Source organism: Hesperophylax consimilis, chromosome 16 (genome assembly GCF_061612785.1).
Source record: "Hesperophylax consimilis isolate HC1 chromosome 16, BYU_Hcon_1.0, whole genome shotgun sequence".
Lineage (NCBI taxonomy): Eukaryota > Metazoa > Arthropoda > Insecta > Trichoptera > Limnephilidae > Hesperophylax > Hesperophylax consimilis.
The window spans coordinates 21832772-21846956 of NC_142851.1; the positions used below are offsets into that span (position 1 = coordinate 21832772).

At 34.2% G+C, this 14185-nt stretch overlaps 1 protein-coding gene across 1 annotated transcript in view; it reads right to left on the reverse strand.

Annotated features, from left to right (window-relative positions):
- The window catches only part of side-IV (sidestep IV transmembrane protein), a 919468-nt gene that overhangs the window by 19995 nt on the left and 885288 nt on the right, over positions 1-14185 (reverse strand). Inside the window, exon 10 of the mRNA XM_089641040.1 lies at positions 3671-3830. Coding sequence (XP_089497166.1) covers positions 3671-3830 — 160 coding nt within the window. The remainder of the gene's footprint in view (positions 1-3670; positions 3831-14185) is intronic.

A 14185-nucleotide genomic window follows, 5' to 3' on the forward strand; every position in this document is an offset into this window, starting at 1 on the left:
AACTATTACTCCTTCATTGTTTTTTGTCACACACGGCGGTAGTTATAAATAGATTCGCGTTAACCACGCGGGAAATGTCTTTATCGTTATATTTGCTCTAGATCGATAGAGGTGATGTCAAAATAGGTGATAGTGTCTTTTATCATGGTAGTGATGAAAGTTCCTCTACACTAGCGACCAACATTTTGTAAAATTACTAAAGATTCCATCCAAGATTCAATCGAAGACCTATGCCAAAAAACGCAAAACTTTAGAAAATGCAGCTCTTCATCAATTCTTTTTTCGATGACAAAAATAAAACATTCTCTATCGATCAACTAAAATATCCCCAATATACCCTAAATCCACTCTAAAACAATCAGAGATCAGAGATGTTTTATGGTGGAAACATAGAAATGTAGGTTCTGATATAATATTTGTAGAAATATGTTGATACTGATATTGGATGACACCCATATAAAAACCACTCAATCATTATACCACGGTGTTTCTTTCCGTGTAATCTAACTAAGAAACCAAATCCATTTCGTTCTCCAGATACAACGTGTTTTAAAAACAAGTCAATTCAAATTACCAGTTGGTACACACACACGTCGTCAAAAACATGTAAGCACATTCCCACGACACACCTTTCAAAAACCTCAAAAACGTAATCGAAATGTTTATACGCAGTGATTCGAAATCTATTTCCCGAGAAGGCTTCGAATTCAAATCCACCCGACCGGAAACCGAAATGGCGGTAAACGCGTTGTAGAAATGGCGCGAAAGTACACCAAGCCACAATAATATTATTCCGCGCGTAGGGCAGGAAGTGGGCCGGATGTCAAACCCTAGGTCCCCCCATCACAAGGGTGGATCATCGGCCTTAGTAAAATAAAGCCTCCCCATCAAAAAGTCGAATCCATTCACCCGAGCAGTTTTTCACGTGCTTGAGGCGGGTGTTAATACGCTTTTCCGCGCGTTGCTGGGTTTGACACGCCCGGAGCTCTGGACGAATGCAGAGGTTTTGAGGTGAGGAGGGGTTATTCGGACCAAATCGGACGGAATGACAAATTCTGGATATAAATCAAAGCGCCGCACACTGACTCTTCATCCCAGTGGACATTGTAATCATATCCATTCACGATCGGACAGTAGAAATACGAGAAAAGTTATATTTAGTAATGGAAATGGGTACTTTCATTAATTTTGTTCATTCAGGGTCGAAAAATTCTGGGATGAACATATATGTTTCGTTAGATTACACAGAAGTTTACCAAATTAGGCAAAAATTTTCATTATACCTATTTGGAAATTTGGAAAAAATATTTACAATTTTCATGGATGGAAGAATAAGGCGTCAATTCTCCTCCTCCCTTTCGCAATAGCGGATGTCAGTCTGAATTCCAAGTAAATGGATTCTATAATTACAGTCTGGGAAATCTTTCAATCTACGGCCATTTATCTGCAGATATTTGTTCCAAATGAGCGACTTTATCCAGATAGAAAACTACCGGGCTTTGTTCATATTCATAAGCTTCTGAACAGCGGGAGTCACCGATACAAAGCGGGCTCTCATTTTGGCAGGTAACCGAAGTTAGAATAATAATCCGTAACCTATTGCACATATGCTAAAAAATCTAGGATCTTTAAATTGATAGATCTACAAATATATTTAGATACACATTAAAGTTGTGTTAATCCACTGTGGAAAGTCAGTCTTCCCGCTCTATTAGCCTACCCTGTATTGGTGAAATGGGTTTTATGAGCCCCGACGCACCAGGTGGTGCGCCCAAGTGCCCTCTTGCATCCCCAGTGGCCCCTAGTGGACCCCAGAAGTGGGGCTAGTTGTTCCATTTTTTTCTGCTCAGTCTGTTGTGATTAATGCCCCCATTGAGTGTGAATAAAGAGAGTTCATATTTCGCGCAGTTGAATTTCTGCACATGTATTTTTGACAGATCATTTTTTACAGTGATATCCGAGTGCTGAACCGTGAACAGAAAACGGACGTTAAGGTTGTGGAAAATCAGAGGTTAAATAACGAATGGAAGCCGCAAAAACATTACGCGTTGCATTAAAGATTGGATGATGATTAATGTTGAAAATAAGACTTTATTTACTAATGTCTTTATATTAATTCAAACATCGCTTTAAAAGGATCAAGCAATTATCTACATATTTGAATACAGTTTTAAAGCAAGTTTTTGTTCTGTTTTGCCCCCTTTTCTGGAAAAAATATGGTCAATTCCCACGAGAAACTGTGAAGATTTTAGACTTCCAAAATCAAATTTGTCGAGAACCCAAAATAATCTCTATTTTAAAAATCTAAGATTTTTAATGAATTATCGACAAATGTTAAAGAAGCTAAAAGCCTTGCTGCTTTTTGTCGGTTATGCCTAAATACGATAAAAAAATAAGTTTTAAGTGTTCTTAATGCAATCAAAAGAAGTTAAAAAGGTTTATACTAGACATAAAAATGTAATTTTGGAACTAAATAAACAACATAAATTAAATAAAAAATAATCTCAAGAGGCCAGTAAATAGGACATGCATATTTTTGCATAGTATAATAGGACTTGAGTTTTTCCCGTTGCCTCAAGGAAGGTGATTAAATTTGATCATTATTCCCAAATGTAAGTTCATAATTTTATGTATTATAACAGAATGACTAAAACATTTTTCAGGTACTTGAAAAGGTTATTATAAAATTATTTAGTAGAATTCGCAAAGAGATCAGCTCAAAATTATAAAAATTACTGAATAAAAATAATTAATCGGCTTTTTTGCAGAGTTTCTGGACAAAATGTTCTTCGAAACACGACTAACTCGCAAAACTCTCACGTGAAACAGAGTAACATTGACAACTGTCATTCCAAGTTAATTTTTAACCTACACTTTTTGAACGTTGATAATCTATGATCTGTAGCGGCACATTGTGATATTTTGTGGTAATGTTGCTGCTTCAGCCCTTTTTGCGAATTATGAAAATATAATGTGGTGGTTATTCTCCCACAATCTTCCAGAGGGTTTTAAAGAGAATCTTTTTAAAAATTGGTTGAGTTGTCTAAAATCATTCAATTCCAAGATTAGAGAGATAACAGTGTAGGATTTTTCAAAAGATCTAAGAAATACTCATCAATCATGGATATCTTGAGAGCGTGTTAATATATTTATAATTGTGGTATCTGATATAATGTTTGAACTCGTCTCTCATTGCATTCATTGATTATATTATATACAGAATTTCAGAGTTGGAACAAGTTTGCAAATTACCAAAGTGAAGTTTCAGGAACTTGTAATGAGTCGGTAATTAGTATCAGCGCTTGAAGGTTTGCAATTAATATTGTGTTTATATTAATATGTAAGGGAATACGTAATTGATTGAAACGTCGAAGTTGGGTACTGGCGATAATGAGGATAGCGATGGTGAAAATATAAAGGTATGTATATTTTTTTGATTTTGTGAGTATGAAGAAAAATAAAATTATAAAGATAGGGACCACTAAAATTACAAATTTTAATCCGGGAACATCTCCAATGCGTTGGACTTAGATTCAACGCTGACCATGAAGAGTGGAGGAACCTTGTTCACCAGGACATTTGAAGTAAGGGAAATGATACTAAGTAATGTGGCAACTAATCATACGAGTAGATATGGATAAGATGATGTACATGACGATGATTGACTTACATCTGATGATGAGCGTAACAGGGTTGCTGGTCCCCTTGCCCTCGGTGTTGGCAGCCAGGCAGGTGAAGTCCCCGGCGGTCTTGCGGTCCACGCTCTGCAGCACGAGACTGTGGTCGCTCAGGATCACGCCCGCGGAGATGTTGTGGTGGATCTCCTCACCCTGGAAGACACATCAAACTTGTGACTAATTCATCGGAAGCAACATATTTTGAACAATATCTCAATATTAATATAATTTTTTATTTACCTAAGAAAAATATTACAAGTGCAACAATAATATATTATTTTTTATATATGCTCTTCCAATAAAGCTGATACTTGTGTTTAGGGAGGAAAACTTATATATTAAAACTACTATAAAGATATAAAATGATAATAGATAAGACAACGTAACCTTAAAGATTATCTTCTTATATCTTTAAAGTCAATATATAAAAGTAATAAACAACGTAGATAAGATTTACATAATACAGAAGTAATGATAAACCAAAACATAATATACTGAGCATAAAGTGAAAATTATAAAAATTATGTGGTGGTATTAAAATTTATTTTTATTTTTAATAATTGTCATGCTTTTTTTCTGTTCGTGTATCAAGGGGTAATCAATAAAATAATTTTATTCCTTTCAATTCATTTTTATTTAGCGGTGGGATATTATTGTTTCTTAAAAAAGATCTTTAATTTTAGACGTAATTGAAGTAATGCAATTTTGTTGTAAATTTTTGTAAAGTGGAACTGGAACCGGGAAATCTCGGAATAAATTTATTGTTGGGTAATATTATGGTTTTTTTTAAAGATATTTTTTATCAGTATTTTTGTTTTGTTTCGAGTGGGAGTAGGGATGATTTATATGCACCTCCCAAGTCACGATTCCATTTTTAGCACAGGTTGCGAAAGTGTAAAACTAATATCTTTTAATTTTATTTTTTTAATGATAAATTAATGTTTATAAGACAAGGTTTTATGCAAAGCATAAAGGATAACAAATAATTAGTCGCCTGAAATATCAATACAAATTGAAAATATCTCCTAATATCTCTTAATATAGATATAAATTCCCGTTGGCGGAATTTATTTTTACTGGGGATATACCTATATTCAAATTGTATTGATATTTCAGGCGACTTATTATTGCTTATAATTGTTTGTTATCTTTTAATGTGTTTAATGATATTGTATTTCTAAGTCTACAAAATATCTAAATTAGTTTCCTCGCTCTATCTGCTGGAGACTTTATTTGACTTTTCCATTTGATGTTATTATCAGAGTCATATCCATTGGAGTTGCAGGGTGTAATTCTAAGTAGACAATTTCTTTAGTGAGCTTTATGTTTATATTTGAAATATTATTTGTTAGGTTAAAATGTAGAAAATGAGCCTTTTAAACATTAAACGACAGTAAGTTTTCGTTAAAACATAGTTTTATGATATTTATTGTATTATTTGACGATATTTCAGCATCTTTCCAAGTATTTTCTTCAGTCGTTACAACTGTATCATCCGAATAAAATAAAATATTTCCAATGATTGGGAGCTCAAAAAGTACATTACCGTACAATATGAATAGTATAGGGCCTAATACGGTTCCTTGTGTAATTCCCAAATCTATTTTTTCTATTTCACTTTGTTGTTTACTTTTACCTGCAGTGTCCTTTGACAGGGATATCTCTTTAACCACGATTTAGATTTGCCATTTATTCCTATATTATTTACTTTTACAATTAATTTTGAATACGAAACACTCTCAAAAGCTTTATAGAGTTCAATAAATATACTAAAGTATTTTTTCTTTTATCCAATATTTTATAAACAAATCTACTTCATTCTGCAATTGAGTCTTACGTGCTTAATTTTTCCCTGAAACCGTATTGACTAGGGTAAATACATTTTATGTTTTCCATGTAACCAACAATTTGTTTTATTACTTTATCGTATATTTTCACTATGTTGGTTACTAATGATATAGGGCGATAATTGTTTACTTTTTTCAAATCTCCGGATTTATACATAGGCGTTATAATAGCTTTTTTTGTAGTTTGATGAGAATATTCCACATTCAGTGCTTACATTAACTATATGCGTAATCGGTTTGGTGAGTGAGTTACAATTTTTTTAATGTCTGTAGTTACACCATCATATTAGCACTCCGCATGCACCACAAATGTGTTTGACTCCATGCTTCATATGCCACAAACCCGTTGTGTTTGGTCGATTACTAGATCATACTGGTTCATTATTGAATGGGACAAGCAAGAGACAATACCGTTTGTGATTGTGTAGATAATGGATATTAGAAATTCAATACCCGAGGCATAATTTCGTGCACCTACTAATATGTTCATTCGTACGTTGAATTAGAAGTACATGTCTGGAATAACTTTGTACAAGCGCAATAGTACAGCATCGCATTGTTTAATGAACATGGCTTGATTACCAATAGTTTATTTGCACTAGTGTCATAGGCAGCCGTTGTTTGTTCTTTATGATAAATGCGCCTTTATATAAAAAAAATAACATGATATGGTTAACTATGTAGTCGTTGGTGACGCCAACCTAACCGGGTTGCTAATTATTACTCCTGCCGATATCCTGCTTTTTCTTTCCAGTTTCTTCTAAGCGTGCGTATAAACTAGACAAAGTTTCTGCGAGCCAAGCCACGAATTAACCCCCCGCATACCCAATTTCTATTTCTCGTTAGCTAAAGTTTTTAAGTTTCAATAAAAAATATATACGTTATTTTTGAAGATAATATCTATACATTTGTTATGCCGAAACGTTAATTATATGAAACTCCCACGATAGAAAAAAATCGCAAAATAAGCTCCGAAAATGATTTAAAACACGTTTTATTCTGTTAATTAATATGTTATAGACATGAAAAAAATTACAGTGTAGGTATCTTTAATTGCAACTAAAGCATTTGAAGAGAGATTTTTGCTCTATTTCAAACGAGTCGTGTTTTATTATCGTATTTTAATTTTAGTAACATTCTCTAACATTCGTATTTATATAGGTATCTCTTTTTCAAACCATCTCTGAACGCTTACTACGGGGCCTTAGCTTCATCAAAGCTTCGGTTTTCCAATAAACCGTATTCGTTCTGAAGATTAAGATTAATAACATATGATATTATTAAAAAGCTTTTTTGATGGTCAGCTCTTCTTCGTCCTTGTAATTGCTCATCTTCAAAAAATCTCTCCTCATTCGTCCTGCAGGTTTATTGACTTTCTTTCATTCTTGCTACGTGTCTTGCCCAATAAAGCCAAGCCAATTTCATTAGCCTTGTTATTGACGACTTTTCAAAACAGTGTGCAAGCTCATGGTTAAAAGTAATTTTTTAATGAATCCTTTGATTATTCTTTTGATTTTCCTCGCAAAAATATACAAAAAAATCTTCGATTTTTTCTTGGTATCTTAGCACTCTGAACCGTATCTTGGTCTGATTTAATAATTGTAAAAAAACTATGTCAAACGGTTCTCTGTGAAGTCAGGATATATAAATGTTTTAGTTGTACAAAATATGTATGTCAATTTATTTACATTTTGCTAGTCCTTAAACGGGAATCTCTCCTAGTTGGACAGACAGAACATTTTTCAATAGTATATAAAAACCTTTCTAAATAAATTTTTTTTTGTTTAACTTTTTTAAATTAGAGATTGTCTTGATTTGTTATACATATATTAGAGGCTTATAAGCTGGTAATAATTTTCGCTATCGAAAGAAAGTCCGACTTTGAAGTGCGTCACGGTCGAAACTGATAAATTGCATTTAAATGGAATGTCTATAATTTGCTTTGAGTCCCTTATATTCAATATTTACTTAATCTAACATGCACGTGATCGGTCCTAATCTGCGAGTCATCAAGTCACTGAGCCATGAAATGATTGGATTAATTTTGAACCTGAGAAACAATGCGTCGCTCTTGAATTATTATTAAGGTAATTGTATTAAATTGAAGATAAATTTAGCGAACGCAAAAGCGTCACACACTTAAAAATTAAGATCGAAATATAATGTTTTTTAGTTTATAGTTTGATGAAGGGATGGAGGGTGGTGGGGATCGGAAAATGGGAGTACCTAACAAATCAGATTTGGTCACAAAATGAGGTTCTAATAATTTTGGTTGTTCGCATGGACGTGAATACATCATTTGTCAGAGCTATTATTGTGCGCAGTTATTAGAGCACACTGCTGGCAGTGAGAAACGTGGAAGTTATGCATAAATGGTAGATTCAGCGGTAGAGTTTTCAGAAATGTTCGAAGTCTCCGCCAGAGCTCGTTTTCATATTGATATCTATCAAATATTTGTTGGAACTTGTTCGAAATCAAATCCGAAATCTTCTAAGTATTTGAATCGATGCACTGCAGAAAAACACAAGAAGAGTTTTAAATCATCACCGTATACTGATACACAAGAATACTCCGGTCAGAGGGATTAATTCGATACACAGTACTGGCTGGACGTTGTAACCCAACCATAAGATATAAGAAGAACAAACACAACTAAACAAATTTCAAACAACTTTTCATGTCTCAATGGTAATCTTTCTCCAGGGGGATTCTGGAATATATTTGCACTTTGACTGCAATGAAAGATCAAACGAGAGTCGAGAAGTCGTCCTCTAAAACATTCGATCCATTTTCAATTCATTTTCCTTTAAAAACCCTTTTCCTTATTATTCGTAGATAACGCTAGAACTTGAACTTAGTTAGCAAACATTTAAGAAGCAGCCGGGAGAAGGGTTAACTTTTAAGGATTTATTTACTTGAGATTATCTCAGAAAGACCGTTCTTAGAGTTTAAGCCTTGAAAACGACCTAAAAAAATTCCACCCTCTTAAGGCAGCGGATAATAAGCACAACGTCCCCCTCCCAGATTATTCATATGAATGAAAGTTTCCCTCTAGTACGAGGCTCTCATTTAGGAACTACGTATGTATATTTATTCTTGTCAACCTCCCACAAGTAGGCCAAACTGCTGTAAACTTTTAAAGTAAAAGTTATCTAGCTGAAAATTGATTTAAACACCTGGGAAATGAAAAGGCAAGATATATAGAAGTATTACTTTTTGAAAACAAAACAAATAAAGGAAAATTAGGTTATGGACAAAGTTCGAATAAAAGGAATATACAGAAATTTAAAAAATATTCTTTTGGTACTTACAATCCATTCACTATAATATAATAACTAACTGTACTGATTGTTCACTCTAATCCACTGACTATACTCACGGCCGGCCGTACGCGGGCGCAATTGGAGCAATCCGCTCAGGACGTCGAACGGATAAGGCGCTGATAATACCTAAAAGTCTTGACAAATCGCCCTTTAGAATATTTTTTATGAAAACGGCGCTATAAAAAAATACAAATCATCCGAATATTATTGATTACAGTGATCCTCCTTAGCGTCCACTTATTTTGACAAGGGGCGCCATAATTTTACTTGCGCCAGGCGCTCAGGGCCGCCCCTGACTAACTGACAATACTGATTTTTTTAATAGAACGTTTAAACAAGTCGCGATATATGTTCAAGTGAAGCCGGTTCTCCAGCGACAGTATTACCACAAACATTAAGCCATAATTTTGTTTTCCGTGGCTGATGGAAAACCAAAAAAAGATTGTGGCCCCGACCCAATGCTTTTTTTTTGTCCGATGGTTTAGTATCATGTTGTAAATTTACAGAGTGTCGGGGAATTTAATCTCCATGTCTCGTGAACTAAGGTGAGGGTAAGTACCTGAGGGATGGTTTTTTTCTACCCGATGAGTGGGCTGCCCATAGCAACTTATAGGGCTGAAATACTATCTTTTTTTGTATTTTTTTTCTGTAGGTATTTTTTTTGTAAATTTATACCTATGTATTTTTTTACATTTATTTTAAAAATTAATTAAGGTTTTTATTGTTTTTATTTTGAGACTTAATACTATTTTTTTTTGTATATTTGGTTGCTTTGTAATTTTTTATTTGAGTCCAGTCATCAAGGGGAGAAATGTAATGGAGACTGGGAATGGATAGGTGGGTTTTGTCATGGGGACTTGAACGCCCAGAGACATGCGATGGTTTGAAAACATTTGGTCGCTTTACACCCGACTTTAATCGCATGGAATCACACGTTGCTTGATAGTGCCATATCTGTGTTTGGACCAGATCTACATAGCAAGTTATTCCCAATCTTTATTTTCTCTCTCTCCACCTTCGTTTCTTTAGGCTAACAGAATACCTCGATGCAGGATGCCAAATGATCAGTATCAATGCCCACCACTGACTTTGTGGATTTGGGACTCTTGCGCGGTATTTTCCCTTTTTTATGTTTGCTAGTCCTAATTGAGATTCCATTGATTTGAATTACTATTTGAACACGGTGGCGGGAGTGCGATGTACCAATACAATATTTTCTCAGGAGTAGTTATTTAAAGTTCATTTTTCGTGATATCTGAATATCATATCTAACAGACATGCGATATAAATTTAGGTCCCAAAATCTCTGGTAGCGATGTCCTACACGTCGAGCGTCACGGCGTCGGAATCGGGCAATTCGCCGTATGCCGTACGATCGATATATGTATTCGTACACGGTCCGATAATTTGTTTAGTCTTTGCCCGCGGCTGGCACAAACTATTCCGTTCAGCTATTGTTTGCCCGATTGTACGTAATCATCACGTGCATTGTCCCGCGGCGTTCTATCAGGAATCTAATAAACAGGCTACCGCGGAAGCTTAGCTGCGACTTCATCCCGCGTCCCCGCCCGCGCCCTTGCATCCCTCTTCCGCTGCGATTCACCGCCGCCCGCACTTGTCGCCCGCACTTGTCGCCCGCTTTTGCCCAATTTGCGGTACAAACTGCTTAGCGGTTTGGCTTGTAGGACCAGTTATCAAATTTAATCCATTGCTGTCGGTGGATTTCCTACTCGGTTACAAGTTTGCCCCATTACTTGTATGATTTGTAACCGCAACTAATAATTAATTTTTCCGCTCATTAGTGACGAATCAACACGTGAAATGAACTTTAGACCGTCCAAGAGATTTGAAATCTTATAAAGCATCCCGGATTTACTGATGAAAAAAGTGTTTACAGGTATAATGATAGCAGGTAATGATACCACATGTGTTTAAATGGGTTAAGCTGATTAGCTTAACCCATTCATACACAGGTTGTGCTATGTGAATAGATCTATATTATTACTGGTCGTAATTTTTTTAAAGTAAAGTAATTTTAAATATTTAAAAAAATTGTCACATTTTGTCATTTAGTGGCTTTTTCTCGAAAAAATAATTTTCAAAACATTGAAAAATCTTACTTAACCCAAACAATCGTTTTGTGGAAAGCTGAGTATTATGTGGTTAGTAGGCGAAAGATAAAAGAGAAAGAAAAGAGAAGAGAAAAATAACAAAAATGATAAAACGCGAAATGACCAAGCGCCAGAATTATAATTTCGTTACCAAAGTTTAAAGATCGACTTTCACGGATGCATTGTTTTTTGTTCGCGAAAGTAAGTAATGTTTCATTAGAAAATCCTCATTATGTGATAAGGCGGAATTATTTTTCTTTTTTAATTTCGTATACCTATTTTAACATACATCTTTGGGTGAGCCAGATTTTAATTTAGTACCATTTTTAAAATATTTGAGTTGGCAACCCTAATGTTCGAACTTTGTCATCTGTAATCAATAAAGTTATAAAATATTAATGGATTTAATAAAGAACAAAGAAATGTTATTGTTAAAACACATAAGAAATTAAATTAATTTTTAAACAAAAGACATACGTTTCCGAGTTACGAATAACCTGACAATATTTGAAAATCTCCTACTACCACTAAAGTAAGCGGAAAATGTTGCTTCTTTCGTGATGAAGGACTTAGCACGCCGAGGAATTGAACGCACGATTCCTGGGTCGAAATGTCAAAATGTAGCTTTTTGAGAATTTTCGGTATCACCTAATAAGTACACCGTTCCAAGATTAATTCAATTAATAATTAGCCAATTGAGAAAACATTTGACTGACATCATATTTCATAATTATTCTCAACATGTTACTTTTTAAATCAATGAAAACTGACAAATTAAAAAGTTGTGTTTTGAATTTAATTTAAAAAATATATGTACGAAGTACAGGGAGAATAATGAGTATTGCTAATTTATTAAGAATTTCTTGAAATTATTAGTAATACGGTTAAAAACGGGACTTCGGGCCTAAACGAATGAATTAACAGGTTTCCTGATAACCATTTAGTAAATTACGAACATATTATCATGATGTCCGGAACACGCATAAGTGCTCAATGGAAGTATATTACATATTATCATGTCGGTTGAAATTTAGAATGTGGGGTCGTAAGATCTTCTATTTAATCTTTATTTTGGTATTACTTTTAGAGAATTTGGTAGCTAGTCTGAAGGTTTTAAATTGTAATATTGTTACAACAATAAACATAGTGGCATTACAGAATAGTATGTATATTATATTTTATGTTTTTTAAAGCATTTCTACACCAATGGAGAGAACTGGCTCTTGAGTTTGGTATAGAAGTAAATAGTAAACTTTAATATTTTTATAGTGCAATATTTTATCGAGTACCTACAACCTCCAAAAATGTAATATTGAATCATTCAAGATAGTATTAACTAACCACTATTATAAGTATTAAATAATTCCTAGATGCGACGGAATTTTTTTCTGTTTCACATTTTTCGCATGAGAGTGGTAAATATTGTCTTGGGTTTTGAAATGAGAATATGCACAGTTCCTACCGGGATGTCATTTATCCAGTTCCTATCTATCCTTAACCGTCACTTTGCTGGAAAAGTGTTTGAAATTTGGAACATTGGCAAGAACAGTACAAATTCGAGTGTATTTGTTTTGAAAAAAAAAAAACAGAAGAAGAATTGAACTACTGGAAGCAAACAGTTTGTGTTTTTCGTGCAAATAATCTCTTTGAAAAGTGTATAGAAAGAAATTAACAATCTTAGAAGTGCTTACTATCGTTTAAGTATTCTTTCGTTTTGTCGTGGCCATAATTACCTCGAGATATCTCAGTGGAACTCATTATATTGTGATTACTTCCAATTTCCATTTCAAGCAAACACTCGTTAATTTCGTCACGTTTTAAATTATTTACAGTCCACATTTTAAGATCGTCTGAAGATGTAATTCGTAAGCAGTTTCGGAACAGTCTTCGATGATTAAAAAGTATTTTTTAAAGTTATTTTACAGTTCTATTCCCGAGGTGACATCTCACAAACAGAATATTATTATTACTGTGGCAATATAACACTTGAAACTGAAACCCAAAACAGAATCATTGAAATGTTTATCGTTAACGCATCGTGAACAGTTTCGAATTATCAGACACATATTGCACGTGAACTGTTCAGCCGAAAATCATCACACGCAAATGCAATAATACTCATCAATTCATAAACATCTGTCGGGTATTAATCATCAGCTTTGCCAGCACTAGTCACTACTCTACTCAACCTGACAGTTGTTAGTTTGATAGGTTAAATACAACGGTACAGAGCCACCTAGGTAGGGCAATTCCATCGCTAGAGAGATGTTTAGGACAAAAATGTGCCAATGGAGAAAGCCGATGATTTTCCAAAGGTACACTTAGAAAATTCTTCAATATATACTCAAATTTTTAGAAATTATAATACAGTAATTAAATAAACATAAAATACGCGGCCTGGACAGAATAGGCTGCATTTTGATGATATGCATGATTTAATTGTAGTTTTATACGTAAATAATTGTTGATATAAAGAAAATACAACATAGTGTGACACGTTTTATCCTTGTCAGTTTATGAACTTTAGAGCTCAACGATTTAGTTTTGAAAACTGATTTCTTTGATTATTTTAGGTAGGTCTGTATTTTCTGATTATTTTTCACAAATAGCTAATGGAATCCTAAAAAACTGTCAAAACACCGTTTCCCAAAGTTTAAATCTGATAATATATTTTTTATCAATTTTTAAATTTGTGATAACGAAGTTTATCAATACGTCAATACCTTTATTTAGGGAGTGAACGATATCGAAACTAAGCAGCTTTTAGAAATGTTAAACGTCATAACTGATTGAGGGCGTGGACTTTCGCTAAAGTCGACTAAACAACGATAATGTGGATGAAAATATTTATCGTCGCAATTTTACACTTCTAAGGCGGTCGTACTAGATCTCATGTTGTGGGTAAAGATATTAAGAAGACACCCCACCTTTATTTCTACCTACACACCAATTGCATAAGTTTTATTGACTCCGCCGCTTTGATAGTTTGAGCAGTTTGATTGTAGCTCGGCGACAGTCGGCACGTTTCCATGAAAAATCTCCCTTTGTTTCTATTTATTGCGAACATGACTCTGGGTTATCACTGGCATCTCGTGCCATATTGATCCATGGTTAATAGTTGAACCCTTTGCTACCACATCACGAGATATGTTATTGGTGATATGTTTATCGGTCTGCCAATCGCAATACACTGCGGCCTGCAGGTGGGATTATCATCCAACTCGTTG